Source organism: Galleria mellonella, unplaced genomic scaffold (genome assembly GCF_026898425.1).
Source record: "Galleria mellonella isolate WM207_F2 unplaced genomic scaffold, CSIRO_AGI_GalMel_v1 utg424, whole genome shotgun sequence".
Lineage (NCBI taxonomy): Eukaryota > Metazoa > Arthropoda > Insecta > Lepidoptera > Pyralidae > Galleria > Galleria mellonella.
Genome location: NW_026442097.1, coordinates 1,849,094 through 1,863,872, shown reverse-complemented (window position 1 = coordinate 1,863,872; position 14,779 = coordinate 1,849,094). Strand labels below are relative to the sequence as shown.

The following is a 14,779-nucleotide window of genomic DNA, read 5'->3' as shown; positions in this document are numbered from 1 at the left end:
TAAAATCGGTTGAGCAGTTTTTTTAATTTATTCATTATTAATAAACATACAAAAAACCAAACCTTTCCTCTTTATAATATCCCAGGTATAATATCCCAAATGACGTCTACGACTCACATAAGACGTCAGTATTAAATCATTTTATGGTCGGTGACTGAAATAAGGGGGGAAGGATTATTAGTAATGAGGAGGTTAGTCCTCCTTGCTACCAATATACCCTACCAGGTCGACCTCCACGCGGTTCTTCCTGGAAACCATCGTGACTAATTTATTGTTGAATTCGTCACGATGGGCTAACTGACCTGCCTTTTCATCCTCACCAATCATCCCTCACTGATGCCCCGCCAGTGTATACCGATAGCAAAGGCGGGGTCATCATTCCATTATCATCCATTACAAAAAAATATGACGAATAATTGCTACCTGGGATTAATTCAAATATCAAACGCCGATTGCCGGGGGGAAAGGGATTGTTAGAAATGGAGACTGAGAATCCCATTGCTAGCAATATACCCAACCAGGTCGACCTCCTCGCGGTTCTCCCTGAAAACTATCATGGTTAATTACTGATGAATTCATCATGATGGGCTAACTGGCTTGTTTTCATTCTCATCTATCACCCTTCACTGGTGCTCCGCCAGCGTATACCGTTAGCGCAGGCGGGGTTACCATACCATTTTCACACATCAAAAAAAAAAGCCATTTGCCATATCTGTAACCGTCGTTTTCCTCGAAAAAATAGGGTATGTTTTAATCTGCTTGTTTACTTGTGTGACCAGCTGTTCAGTGGATCCCTACCTCTTCGATAACTTCGTGACCACTGACGGTGATCTGCTCGCAGCTAAGTTCAGAGCCTTCAAGTTTCCTGACACCACTTACGTGCAATTCAAAGGGACAGTCAGCGTATGCCTTGATAAATGCCAAGGAGTAAGTTTTTATTTTTTTATTTCATAATAAAATGGTAGACCCGCCTGCAGTGATAGGCTGGCTAAGTACCAGTGAGGGAAGATATTTATTTATTTATTTATTATTAGAAGGTAGAACAATATGAAAGCAGGTCTATTGTCCCATCACAATTAAATTATAGACGGTTTCCAGGACCGTTTGGAAGACCTATTGGGATATGTTTTTTATGCAACTTGGAATGGCAAACAAGCTGACGGCCCACTTGATGGAAAGTGGTAACCGTCGCCTATAGACATGAGCAGTACCATGGACATAACAGAGTATACTGTTTCGCCCATGATACTCTCCATACGTTGTTATTCCTGAGGACTCGGATGTTATTCCTCTGTACCCTGTAAATTCACACTATATTCCACTCTTCAAACCGAAACACAGCCATGCAAACACAACTGCTTCACGGTTGAAACACGAATGGGACAGAGGTAACTAAGAATTTATAGGATACAAAGATCCTGTAAATTCACTGCCATCTGTGTTCAGAGATATAGATGTTATTTCTATTATTATTATGTTGTAATTTAAATTTAATAATATAATTTCATTTAATTATATAATACATGTGTTATTTTACTGATGCTTTCCTGGGTGAGCGTAATGGGAGACTGTAAAGCCCACTTAGTTGATAAAACAAATATATAAATATTGCTAGCAATGGGGGTCAAAAAAAGCATCTATTAAATCGGTTTATAAAAAAAATACGAGGTGACAAACGTAAAAACTATAAGCAAATTGAGAAATTAGTCCTTTTTTGCAGGTTGTCGAAAAAAATAATACCTTCTGTGCCGTCGGACGGCACAGAAGGTATTATTTTTTTCGTCTTTTAAACTCTTAACAAACTGTTAATTTGCCCTCCAGGTGCAATGCACGAACGGCGCAACCGGCTACGGCAGGAGACGGAGGTCCATCTCATCAGACAGTATCTCCAACAAAGTGTATGAAGTCTCCCTCACCACCTTCATCAAGGTGGACTCCAACGGTGGGGAGAAGGAGGCTGGTCAGTAATTCAATACGCCTATTTCGGACTAACTTTTTCCATCGACTGCGTGGATTTTGGAAATACAACTTAATATTGCATTTCACCAAAAAATAACTGGAATGGCAAACAAGCTGACGGCCCACCTGACGGAAAGTGGTAACCGTCACCTATAAACATGAGCGGTACCATGGACATAACCTTTGTTTCTAATTTCATTTAAACACTTTATAATATAATTATATGAGTCATTAACTACAATAGAGAATTTTGGCAGTAGCTGCCACGTTTGGCAAGCGGTTTTTTTTTTTATTGAATAATGTAATGGTAACCCCGCCTGCGCTATCGGTATACGCTAGCAGGCCACCAGTGAAGGATGATAAATGAGCATGAAAGTTAGTCAGTTAGTTCATCATGACAAATACAACAAATATTAATCACAATGGTGTAGAGGAACCGCGTGGAGGTCGACCTGACAGGGCTTGTTAGCAATAGGTTAGTCCACATTACTAACAATCCCTTTCCCCCTGGCAGACGGATTAGCAACCGCAGTAAGAAACTAATGGAACTCAACAGTTCCCTTAGTCGCCTCTTCCGACACCCACGGGAAAGGAAGGGGTGGTCCATTCTATGCCGGGACCACAAGGCATTTAAAGAGTGTTCCCTTGACATTTAACTAAACTTGAAATATATTACAGTAATCTTACTTCATTCTAATTCCATTGCAACTTGTGTTTTAAATTGCAGAGGACTTCCTCACCCACCTGAAGAACCTGAAGATCGCGAACCAGCTACTGGGAGATCAGGACGGCACACCGGCAAGCATCTCCGAGTGGTCGCAGGACAAAAAAACGCTGTCCCAAGACCCGCCATCAGTTCCAGCGCTTTCCAGCGCTAACGTATTCAATTTACATTGTACCCTACTAGCTTTAAGTGTACTGCTGACATTTTTCAAATAACTAACAATTTTTGTGTTTTAATAAAAAGATCTCGTAATTTTGTACAACCAACTTGGATTGTCTGCAACTTGAAGTGAAACATAAGCTGACGGCCTGCTTGATGGGAAATGGGCTAATTTGACAATTAGCTGACAAAATGTTGTCCCGTTTTTGAGGCGCGCTGCTCTATCTACCTACATCTACACTAATATTATAAAGAGGAAAGATTTGTATTTTTGTGTGTATGTATGTTTGTAGTGAATAAACTCAAAAACTCCTTTGCTAATTTCAAAAATTCTTTCACCATTAGAAAGCTACATTCACCCTGAGTAACATAGGCTTTATTTACGGCTAGAAAAGATTAGGGATCCTTACTAAAACTTTAGTAACGTAACTCAAGGTGTGAATACAATGCTATAAAATATCTTTGGTCGCGTGCGCTGCGGAAACTATTGGTGATAGAACAAAAGTATGTTCTTCAATATTGAAGAAAATATCAATAACTACAAAAAACTTCGTGATACTGTTTGTTCAACTATTATCGTTATGTCACAATAACCGCTTTTTAAAATGCTGTAATAATGTCCACCCGTGCGAAACCGGGACAGGCCGCTAGTATAATCTAAAATATGAATATATAAAAAAATATATCAAAGTGGTGTTAAAAACTTTTCTATAGAATACAGGTACTTAGCAGTAAGCGTTTATAGGCAACGTTAACCGGTTGCTATCAGGCGGGACGCATGTCTGATTGTCGAATTGTTGACAATCGTTGTATAATAAAATTCAATCTATACCAGCTTTGGTCTTAAAGCTTGGCTATTAAACCTAACGCAGAATTTCACTTCATAAAAATTATATTATTATTAAATTTATTCCAAGTTGAATGTACTTGATGAAACTCGGAAGTTCCACTCAGAAATTGAGTGGATTGTCCGACTTTTTTAATTGGGTCTGAAGGTTTCTATAAAATACGAAGCATTGAAAATACCGGACAATGAAGTAATTGTCAAATCAAGCATAACAAATTCGCAATACCGTATAATTAAAAATAGAAATAAAAAAAAAAACATATTCTTTTCATAATTTTAAATATGGTATTCTATTTTAAAGTTCGAATACTAAGAAAAAAACAAAAAAAAATAGTTGATTTGACAATAGCTCATCTTTTTTCTACATAAATTACTTGAATATTGTCCATTTTCAACTTTTTTTTTTACAAATTTACCGTCCTTTTTCGATCTTATTTTTAGTATGTAAGGAAAAGTGATTTTATTAAAGTAACCTTAGTTTAAGCGATTAATAATAGATAAGAGCTATAACTATGATCTTGACCCGTCTTAATAACTGCTTAAAATATAACTGTAAATATTTACAATGCGCACTATGTGTTTGCAAATATTATGTAAGTACCTACCTATGTACGAATGATTTATGTATTTAAAAAAAAAATAATGCCTTTGTTATCAATATATACGCCTTTTCATTACTAATAAAAAAAAAGAGAGCTAAGAACTGAAGTCGAATGGATAAAGTATTTTACGAAATCAAATTAAAAATGTTCAACTAAAGAATAAAACTGTCTAAAAATTCACTAATTAAATTTAAATTAGACATTGAAATAAACAAAATAAATAATAAGAAAGTGCAAACATTAATATCGTTCGATTATCTGTAACATCTAAATCAAAACTGAATACTAGGCAGCGTGGTCATTGTTCTTAGCCTGTTCCTTACACTAAACCTAAAAAAAATATAGGTAGGTGGAAAAATATAGAATTTGCAAACACATTTTAGTCAAACCATAAATACAATACAGATTATGGAACAATTTTTCGCAACACAACAATAATAACAAGAGAAAAATATAGACCAACTCAAATGTTTCCCGCCAAAACTTTTTTTTTTATACGTAAGTATTATAAGAAATTGACCGTGTATTACGTATTAACTTTTTTTTTATTTTAAACCTAGTTAGTATCTAGATTTAGTGACACAAAAAGTATGTGTTAAATTATTAAAACAATAAATGTACCAATCTATTTAATTTTTTTTTCCGATATAAATCAGGAATAAATAAGATATATTTACGCGTTTTAAAATCACTAGTCTTATTAATAATTCATATAGAAGCCAGGGTTACTACATTTTTGTTTTTAATTTACTTGAGTACTTACTAGTTTTTTCTTTAAAGTACCTATGAAATTATTTTATTAATAAATTAACTTTTTAAATTATTGAATATTCAAGCATGAATCTTGGCTTATCTGATTAAAACTGTACTTAGATATTTATTGAAATATGAGTTTTAACCTAACAAAATTGGCAACAATTATGGCCCAGCTGGATATGCATATTGTAATAATGTAGATATAGCTATTTACACTTCCCAGGTTGTAATTATTCGTTATATTGATGTCCATTTTTAGTCATTCTCGACGTAAGAGACTTGTCGTAACCTCACAGTGTTACAATACGACGTATTTCTGACCTATCCAAGACGTCTGTCGTCTTTACGGTTAACCCTAAAGTCAGTGTGAGGTACGTATTCTGCGAATATTGTACCAACAATAAAATGACGTAAAAATTACGCCTTATTTGAGTCGCAGACGTCACCTTGCTACCTAGATGGTATTTTATATGTATGTACTTAAGATATAAATATATTATAATGTATTTACAATATTTTTTGTCTGAATTTATGATTTATTTAAACTGCCACCTAAAAATTGTAGTTGATAAATTTAATACATTAATTACCTAACGCTGAATGCTGAGAAATACTGAGAATTTTTTTTTACTAAAATATTAAATTGCAAAGATAATAAATAAAAAACATAAATTTAATAAAAAAAAAATATACCAAACTAAATGTGTCGTTTTATTGAGCAATAAAATCCTACATTATAGACGTGGAAGGAAGAGAACTTTTCTGTCCACGGATACAAATTGTGCGACTTAGTTTTTTTTTATTATTAATAATTTTATTTTAATTTTTCTATTTTTTTTTTTATTATACTACAGTAAACGCTCTATATAAGCAACTTATTTGAACTAATTTCAATGAAAAAAAATCTTATTGGGAAAAATTTTTTATAGGAAAAAAAGGAGTATAAAAATACTTACCGTGTGGAAAATATTTTTACTTATTTCTTTTACTAACTAAGCTGAGTAGAATAAATAAAATATAAAGAATGTTGCTTATAGACAGGTTGCTTTTATAGAGCGTCCGCTGTAATCGATAATGCAGTGTAATCTTGGCATAGAAAGGGCCTTTTTCTTTCTCGTGGATGTCGTAAAAGGCGACTAACGGAAATCAATGGTCGAGGAATGGGTAGCAACGTCCCTCTTAAAACATCACCAAAAGCCAAACTACGGTTGCCAGGGGAGAATCGGATTGTTAGTAATGGAGACTGAGAATAACATTGCTAGCAATATACCCAACCAGGTCGACCTCCTCGCGGTTCCCCCTGGAAACTATCATGGTTAATTCCTGATGAATTCATCATGATGGGCTAACTGGCCTGTTTTTATTCTCATCTATCACCCTTCAGTAGTGCTCCGGCAGCGTATCCCGTTAACGCAGGCGGGGTTACTATACCATTTTCACCCATAAAAAAACTGCGGTTGCTAAGCGTGACCAAATACTGGAAAAACCCACCTTATAATGTTCAGCAGTGGACAGGTAACGGCTGATGCAACAAAAATTAAGTTCCCTTAGTCGCCTATAACGACACCCACGAGAAAGGCAGGGGCGACCCATTCTATGCCACACGGCGGTTTATGCATTTATAAATTAATAAACACATTTCTTCCTTTTCTAAAAAGGTTTGAATGAAGTTTAGTAGACGAATAAGCACAATGGAAGCCAAAACAATATTTTTTTGAGAAATTTGACTGTCCATCTCTCACTCTATGTCTATTAGGTCTATTTAGAGAAAAAAGTACTGCGCCAAATTGAATGCGGTTAACACAGTTATAAAGGTCTAACTTAAAACCTTAAGACTTATCTTATATTTTACCAGAGGGAGAGTTAGTACAAAACTCGTTTGTTTGAGCATCTCTGTCCCGTTCCCATTTGTGACATGTGCCCCGACACACAAGGCGATTTATTTATAAGGGAACATATATTTAGGACTTTAATAAAATGATATTTATTACAGACTTGGTATAGAAGTCGTTTGCTTGGCCACCTCTATCCCATTCGTGTTTCTACCGTGAAGCAGTTGTATTTGCATGGCTGTGTATCGGGTTGAAGGGTGGGATATGGCGTGAATTTACAGGGTACAGAGGAATAACACCTGAGTCCGGGGCGAAAGGGATTGTTAGCAATGGAGTTTACAAACCCCATTGCTAGCAATATGTATTATGTACCTCCATGTGGTTCCCCCTGGAAACCATCGTGAACAATTCTTGTTGAATTCGTCACGATGGGCTATCTGTCTACTTCATCTTCACCTATCATACTTGTCTGGTGCCGCGCCGTGTATACCGATAGAAGGGTGGGGTTACTATTCCCTTATCATTAATAAAAAAAACACCTGAGTCCATGAATGGCAAGAAGCGGGCAAAAATCTAATAAATAATAAAACTCATTCAGATTTCAGTCTTTTAATAGAACCATTATTAATAACTGGGAGAATTACTATAAACTCTTTTAGCAATATCCTCTTTATTTATACACATCCGACATTGAAATTGCGCTCTTAACGATTCGAAATAGAATTCAAATTCAATTTTTCACAAATAAACTATAACGTCGAATGTAGCCTGCTACAAGAGTTTATGGTTCAGACCCTGGTAATCTAACAATATACATAATTGGAAAAAACTAATCCAATTGGCAACATACAGAAATAAGAATGTTTACATTATATCGTGTAAAACTATTTTTCTCAAAAAAAAAAACAGTTTAAAAAAATGTTTAACTAGAGCATGGGTAATATCAATACGGCTTCAATATATATATATATATATATATGTATATCGGATCGGTATCCATATTACCCATGACTATATTGAACTTAGGAAAACATTTTAAAACTTGAATACGAAGCACCCACGTTGGTATTTCTACAGATAAGTAATTTGTCTTAATATTAAAAAAAAAAAATTACATGTATTACGTTTAATATTTACAAAACACTTGAAATGGAAGAAAAAGGAACTAAGTTACACAAATCGGGAACATTTTTTTTTTTATATATATATATATATATTTTTTATATATATATATATATATATATATATATATATATATATATATATATATATATATATATATAGATATAATATGTAAGTATATACTTTCAGATAAAAAAATTATGAAGTCAGTTTTGAACTGACAGAGTTATGAGGTAACAAACATAAAAATGTACAACTAAATTGAGAAGTACCTTCGTTTTTAGGTCTGACCCTCTAGACAAATGGCAAACGAATTCGTCGATGGAATCGACATCGTTAGCGAGTCCGTGAGACAGAATGAGATACCACTGAGGTGGCAAACAAGCAAACGGCCCACCTGATGGTAAGCGGTTACCGTAGCCTATGAACGCCTGCAATACCAGAGGCATTACGCGTGCGTTGCCGACCCTGAAGAAACCTCTTTACCCCCCTTTTGAAGAACCCCATGCTGTAGTCTCTTGGGACAACCTCGGCAGGGAGCTCATTCCACAACCTGAGTGTTCGTGGGAGGAAACATCTCTGAAACCGCGCAGTACGCGACCATTGAGGCTGTAGGACACGGGGATGAACTTCCTGTCGATGGCGAGCCGTACGATGGTAGACAGTACTTACGGACTCGCTAGCGATGTCGATTCCATTGTCGAATTCACTTGTCACTTGTCTAGAGGGCCTGTTAAGAATGATCGTGTTGACGGCCCTAATCATAGATTTCTTTTTTTTTATTAAATTTGAGCGCATTGGACCATAATCTCATCTGGCCTTAAATGATGACGTGGTTTTAAAATATAACTCGCAGATATTATTACTGTATGGATAATAGCAAATAACTAAATGTGCTAAAACTAATTAATTTAATCCCAATAAAGTATTTAAAATGCCAAAATCTTAGATTATATAGATAGAGCGTCGAGCCTCAAAAACGGGTCAACTTTTTGTCAGCCAATTGTCAAATTAACTGACTCGTTGTTTTTATCAGTGTTCTATATACTTACGTACACAATGTATCTTGACGTATCTATATTTAATTATTTAATAAATAAAATGAGTTTTTGTGCATTAAAAAGATGCAGAATTTATAAGACAAAATAAGTATAAAAGTTATAAAGGAATCACTCATAACTATTTATCACGCAAAATTGTGTGAAACAGTTGACTCACTTTTCACGAAGCATTTGTATGGAGACACTCCATCTACATAATCTAAGGTCAAAATTAATTAGAACTATAGTATTGTTATTTATTTTTAAAAATAAAAACAAATAATTATTCAGTGAATTATGGAAAAAAATGTGCTTATTTGGTATTTCTGTTATGGGAACGATCACAAAATTATTTGTATAATATGTAAGATTGACAGATTTTTAATTACGTGATTTATTGTCGAGACACGTGCAAAGAGTTCAGATTTTTTTAGAAGAATGAGCGAGGGCACAGTTGCCATTACAATAAATTCTGTGTTGGGTTGCCAACAAATTGAGAAAAAATTCTACTAAAAGAGTAGGTACACAAAAATATTCAGATGGATAGTAAACTGTTATTCCTTCGATTTTATATAAATCGAATAGGATAAAAGTCGTATTACTCTATCTACTTCTACCATGCTATTTTTTATTCAAAAATTTTCTTTACATTTTTCCTAAGAAAAAAAAATTAGGAAAACTAACGTTGTGCATTTTATTGTAATAATTTTAATGTAATTTCAATTCTTTTTTGTTATTATAACAATACCAGAGGGCCTACCATGAAATATTTTCCGAAATTTCGGAACCGAACGAAATACAAATTTGATATTAAAATTATATAATACATACCGTTTATAACTATTAAAAATGTTAAAATGACTTTAGACTTGGTAGAATTTATAAAGAACAAAATGTTAAGCTCCATTTACTGGGCCGATTTCGGATGAACAAAAGATCGAAATTGACTCCAAAAATTTGCAATTTCATATCATGGTAGACTCTCTGATAATAACTTATTTACCTCTAAACACATTTTCGTGAAAAAAATCGTCATTTATTACATTTCTATTAAAAAAAAAAACAAAAATTTTTGGGTAAGTAGTTCTTGAAATAATGTCAGCCAAATTTTTCTTTTAAGTACTTAGTTTCAAGGATGATTATTGTGTATTTTAATGTTTTCATCCCAATGACTATCAAACAAAACAATTTTGGTCACTTTTTACAAATATGTCTAAGTTTTCCTAATTGGCACAATACATTACATGTTCACAATACATTTGGAAGGGACACAGTGTCCTAATTTCTAATATAAAGTTCTCGATTATTATAAAAAAAAAAAAGTTAATTATTTAATAAAAACGTTACTACTACATTTCTTTAAATAAATAAAATTATAAAAAAAAATATAGTGTTCTGGTTTAAAAAAAAATTACTGTTTTTTTTTTAAAATACTGGTATGTTTCATTTTTCGAGAAAAAGTTTTTTTTTGTAATTTGATTATATTATTCAAAGAAAAAGGTTTGCCCGTACAGAGTCGCCACTCGAAAATCTTTCTTCCGCATCGGTTGTCGGTTCTTCGAGCTATGTAACCAGCCCATTGCCACTTCAGCTTGCTTACCTTCGGGCTAATTGTAAATTGTAATTTGAGTATATATCCTATATTAATTTTATTTGTGCAACATAGTTGTCGTGATTATAAATTGAAAAATAAAGTTTGAAGAAACGAAATTTTGTATACATGTCTAAATATTAAAAAGAAAATCCTTTTTTTAAAAACCAAATTAAATAGTCACTTTTAATAATAAAATCTATGAAAGTTTTTATTAATTCGCGTAGTATTCACAATCATGTTACCCTCTTGTGTTACCATATTAAAAAAAAATTGAGTATTTTTTAATCACAAATTGAATAATTCGAGTCCTAAATTGTAACTAAAATAGAGAGCACTTATTTATGAGACGACCAAAAAAATTTTCTAGGCAAATATATGAAAAAAAAAATAACTCCTTATTAATTAATACTATAATTATAGCTTATTTATATCACTACCTTTCATCTGAATCTACAAACAAACACGAGTTTCATCAATTACAGCATATTCACAGTTACCTAAATATATGGAACACATGATCTGACCATAAACAACTCAATCAGTCACCTGCTTCTCTGATCCACTCTGCCATCCCGAGTCCATGGTGTTCGTGTCACTATAGCAATGGTGGTGGTTTGTCTTTAAAATCTCATCCTTTTCCTCCCTAACCGCTTCGTACTGTGAATCGGGTCCTAAGCACTTCGAAGGTTCTGGATCGTTTGAATACACTTGATCCTGTCGTCTGTCGTCTTCGTCAGACAAAAGTGACTCTTCTGTGTTAGGCGATAAAGGCGAAACTGTAGGTGGGGGTGGCACGAAAAATTCCGGCTTACTAGAATCAGAACTCGACTGCCTGGGATGCTCTTTCGGCAAGTTCTTTGGACTCGAGCGCGGCATCCGCAGTGGACTCATGTGAGTCCGCATCTTTGGACTACCTTCGATTCGAATACTGGAATTCAAGTCCGACATCCTCCTGTCTTCGATTCGGTCCAATCGGTCGCTGCGTTCGCTCATTCGATCACTAATACGGGAATCGTTCATTCTGTCGCTGATTCGCGATTCGTTCATTCTGTCACTAATTCTGGAATCGTTCATTCTCTCTATACGGGACTCGTTCAGGCGATCTCTGGAATCGTTCATTAGCTCTCTCAGTCTCGATTCGCTCATCCTATCACTAATACGCGAGTCGTTCGTTCTTTCAAATCTCGACTCATTCATCCTTTCTATTCTCGATTCGTTCAAACGATCCCTAGAACCGCTCATGCGCTCACTCAGTCTCGTTTCGTTCATCCTGTCGCTGATTCTCGAATCGTTGATCCTTTCAATTCGCGAGTCGTTCAATCGATCTCTGGAATCGTTTCGGTCGCTGACTCGAGTCTCGTTCACACTGTCACTGACTCTTGAATCGTTCATTCGATCGCTCATTCGCATCGAGCTGTTAAGTTGCTCGATTAATTGTTGTTCAGTCAATCGAATGGCATTCATTTCTTGGCGCTGGTTCTTCGTGTGTTTGTCGTTCTGGCGCGGGCGACGTTTCGAACCAACTTGGGGTTGAGGGCGTTGTTGTCGCGTGAGTGTGAACGAGCCCGTGTCGGACTCGGACGTGGACTCTGGATGGTTTTCTATCGTGCCAACTAATGCTGACACATTGGAGTTCATGCAGCAGTCGGCCTGGAAGAAAAAAAAATATAATTAAAACAATAGTATCTTGCGACATTACCCGCATATACTAATATATATAGAGAATTCTATATACTAATCTATCTATGTACTAAATTTTATATAATTTATATTTTATATATCTATTTATGTAGTTTAAAATATATATGCATATTTCTTTATACTATTATTATTTATTTTATATACATACGTATATATTATTAGTTGTTATTTTCTTTACCTATCCCAATAATGAAGTACCGCGTTCGTGACCCACTGTTCGTCCCAAAGGTTGACTGGTAGAGAACGCTACTAGCATTAAGTCCGGCTTTTGTACCTTATTTTATTTTGGTCAATAAAGTTATTTGAATAAATAAATTTCATTCAAAACCCGTTTAAACCACTCCTAGATGACGTATCAAGGAGAAACACATTAGATTTTCGGTTAGACCCTCAGGAATATAATTGTAAAAAGTGCATCCAATTTGGTCCAGTAATTTCCACGTGAGACCATAACAAATGTATAGAAATATAAATAGACAGACAAACAAATAATAAGTCTGTTATACTTTGACAGAGACGTTACAACAACTCGACACGTCAGCGAAGTATACTTCTGACTCAGCATTCTGGTTGCCGTTGCGGTGGCAGTCCTGCATTGAAGCCCTGTAAACACAAAAGTTCAAATGTTTTTTTATACCACTAAAATGGCAAACGAATATACGGCCCACCTAATGGTAAACAATTACCGTAATACCAGGGGCATTACGCGCGCATTGCCAGCCCCGATAAAATCTCTTTACGCCTTTTTTGAAGAACCCCATGCTGTAGTCTTTTGGTAAAACCTCGACAGGGAGCTCATTCGTGTATGTACAAGTTCAATGTATCTTGCTAATAAATATATCCGTTCGCTAGCTTCTCCCCCCGACTTTGTATGCTTGGATTTCAGAAGTCAGAAATATAATGAAATTGACTACTACTAGATCATGTATCAAGAACAAAACATACCATATGAAAATAGAACGTGTTCCTACCGTGAAGCAGTTGTGTTTGCATGGCTGTGTTTCGGTTTGAAGGGTGGGATATGGCATGAATTTACAGGGTACAAAGGAATAACACCTGAGTCCTCAGGAATGGCAACGCATGGGGGGTATCATGGGCGAAACAGTATACTCTGTTATGTCCATGGTACTACTCGTATCTATAGGCGACGGTTACCACTTTCCATCAGGTGGGCCATCAGCTTGTTTACCCATCTGAGTTGCATAAAAAAAAAATGAGAAAATACCAGTTTTTAAGTTAAATCTTTAGGAATACAACTGTGAAAATAGCATTCAATTTGGGCTAGTAATTTTTGCTTGATTCCAGACAGAAAAAAAACTGAAACAGATACACAAAAATTTCTAAAAACTATTGATTTAGCTTCAACTGGTCTTGTTAAAATGTCGCATAGAAATATTTCTTTTTTTTTTTTTCTTTTAATATATACTATGTACAGACATTGTTCAGTTACAATTTTATTACATTAATATATTTTGCTTACCTGATTGGAGAATGCTTATCATTTTGGAAGCCAAGATTCTCCTTGCCCTGCTTAGGGCACGAATCGGTGCTTTGATCTGAAACTGAGAATTAATAATTTATTTAATTAATGAAACAATACAATTAACTAACAATAATCGTTAATAAAATAAATTAAGTAGTTAAATAATTTATTAAACTATTTACTTATATTAATTATTTCAATTTAATTATTTCTTTAAAGTAATAATTTAATCTAATACGTTATATATTAAATATTTTTTTATTGAATTATATATCATTAAATTATATTATATAATTTAATTATAGAAATAATTAATTAATCAAAGTAATTAAGGATTTAAATTTTAATTTCAATGGGATTTATTATAAATAAAATAATTATGTAAGATATAATAATTTTACCTTTACTTCCAGTTTTTTGATGCAAACACTCGATCGCAACATTGTCTTCTAATCTACAATCCCTGTGCAAATTACCAGCACTCATGCCTAAGGATCTCTGACAGGCCCTGTACGGAACCAAATGGCCTCGTAACGTATTAAATCGCCCGTCCTGTGGGCCCATATGTCCCATTTCTTGCATACGAGCTATATCATTTACATCTGTAGGATACATTTGAGCTAGATGACCCAAGTCAGGATTCAATCGACCCATATCTGGATTCAATCGATTCATATCGGGATTCAATCTACTCATTTCCGGATTCAATCGACTCATCTCCATGTTTTGGGGGACATTGTGCATCATGTATGAATTGCGAGGGCACGCGTGAGGCTGTATTGGTATGTTTGTATGGTCGTGTATGGGCATTGAGTTGCGGTGGACGTCTATGTGATGGTGATGGAGAAGAGTGGTAGCTGCCGGGTCTTGGTGATGCAAATGATGTCTGAAATTATAATGAAATATAATGCAAGATAATATACTAATATTTTATTTTGTAAATAATTTTATTGAAGCATT

At 34.5% G+C, this 14,779-nt stretch overlaps 2 protein-coding genes across 4 annotated transcripts in view; one reads left to right on the top strand and one right to left on the bottom strand.

Annotated features, from left to right (window-relative positions):
• LOC113516087 (uncharacterized) overlaps window positions 1-5,749 on the top strand; it is a 75,191-nt gene extending 69,442 nt beyond the window's left edge. The window contains exons 8-10 of the mRNA XM_052898292.1: window positions 780-927; window positions 1,822-1,960; window positions 2,687-5,749. Of these exons, the coding sequence (XP_052754252.1) occupies window positions 780-927; window positions 1,822-1,960; window positions 2,687-2,898 (499 nt within the window). The 3' untranslated portion in view covers window positions 2,899-5,749. The remainder of the gene's footprint in view (window positions 1-779; window positions 928-1,821; window positions 1,961-2,686) is intronic.
• Window positions 5,750-8,172: 2,423 nt separating this feature from the next.
• Window positions 8,173-14,779, bottom strand: part of LOC113515877 (uncharacterized) — a 39,809-nt gene continuing 33,202 nt past the window's right edge. For all 3 annotated transcript variants that reach the window (XM_031914468.2, XM_026900173.3, XM_031914469.2), the window contains 4 exons: window positions 14,221-14,705; window positions 13,817-13,898; window positions 12,843-12,939; window positions 8,173-12,285 (listed from right to left, as the gene is read on the bottom strand). In XM_031914468.2, coding sequence (XP_031770328.2) covers window positions 11,170-12,285; window positions 12,843-12,939; window positions 13,817-13,898; window positions 14,221-14,705 — 1,780 coding nt within the window. In that variant the 3' untranslated portion in view covers window positions 8,173-11,169. The remainder of the gene's footprint in view (window positions 12,286-12,842; window positions 12,940-13,816; window positions 13,899-14,220; window positions 14,706-14,779) is intronic.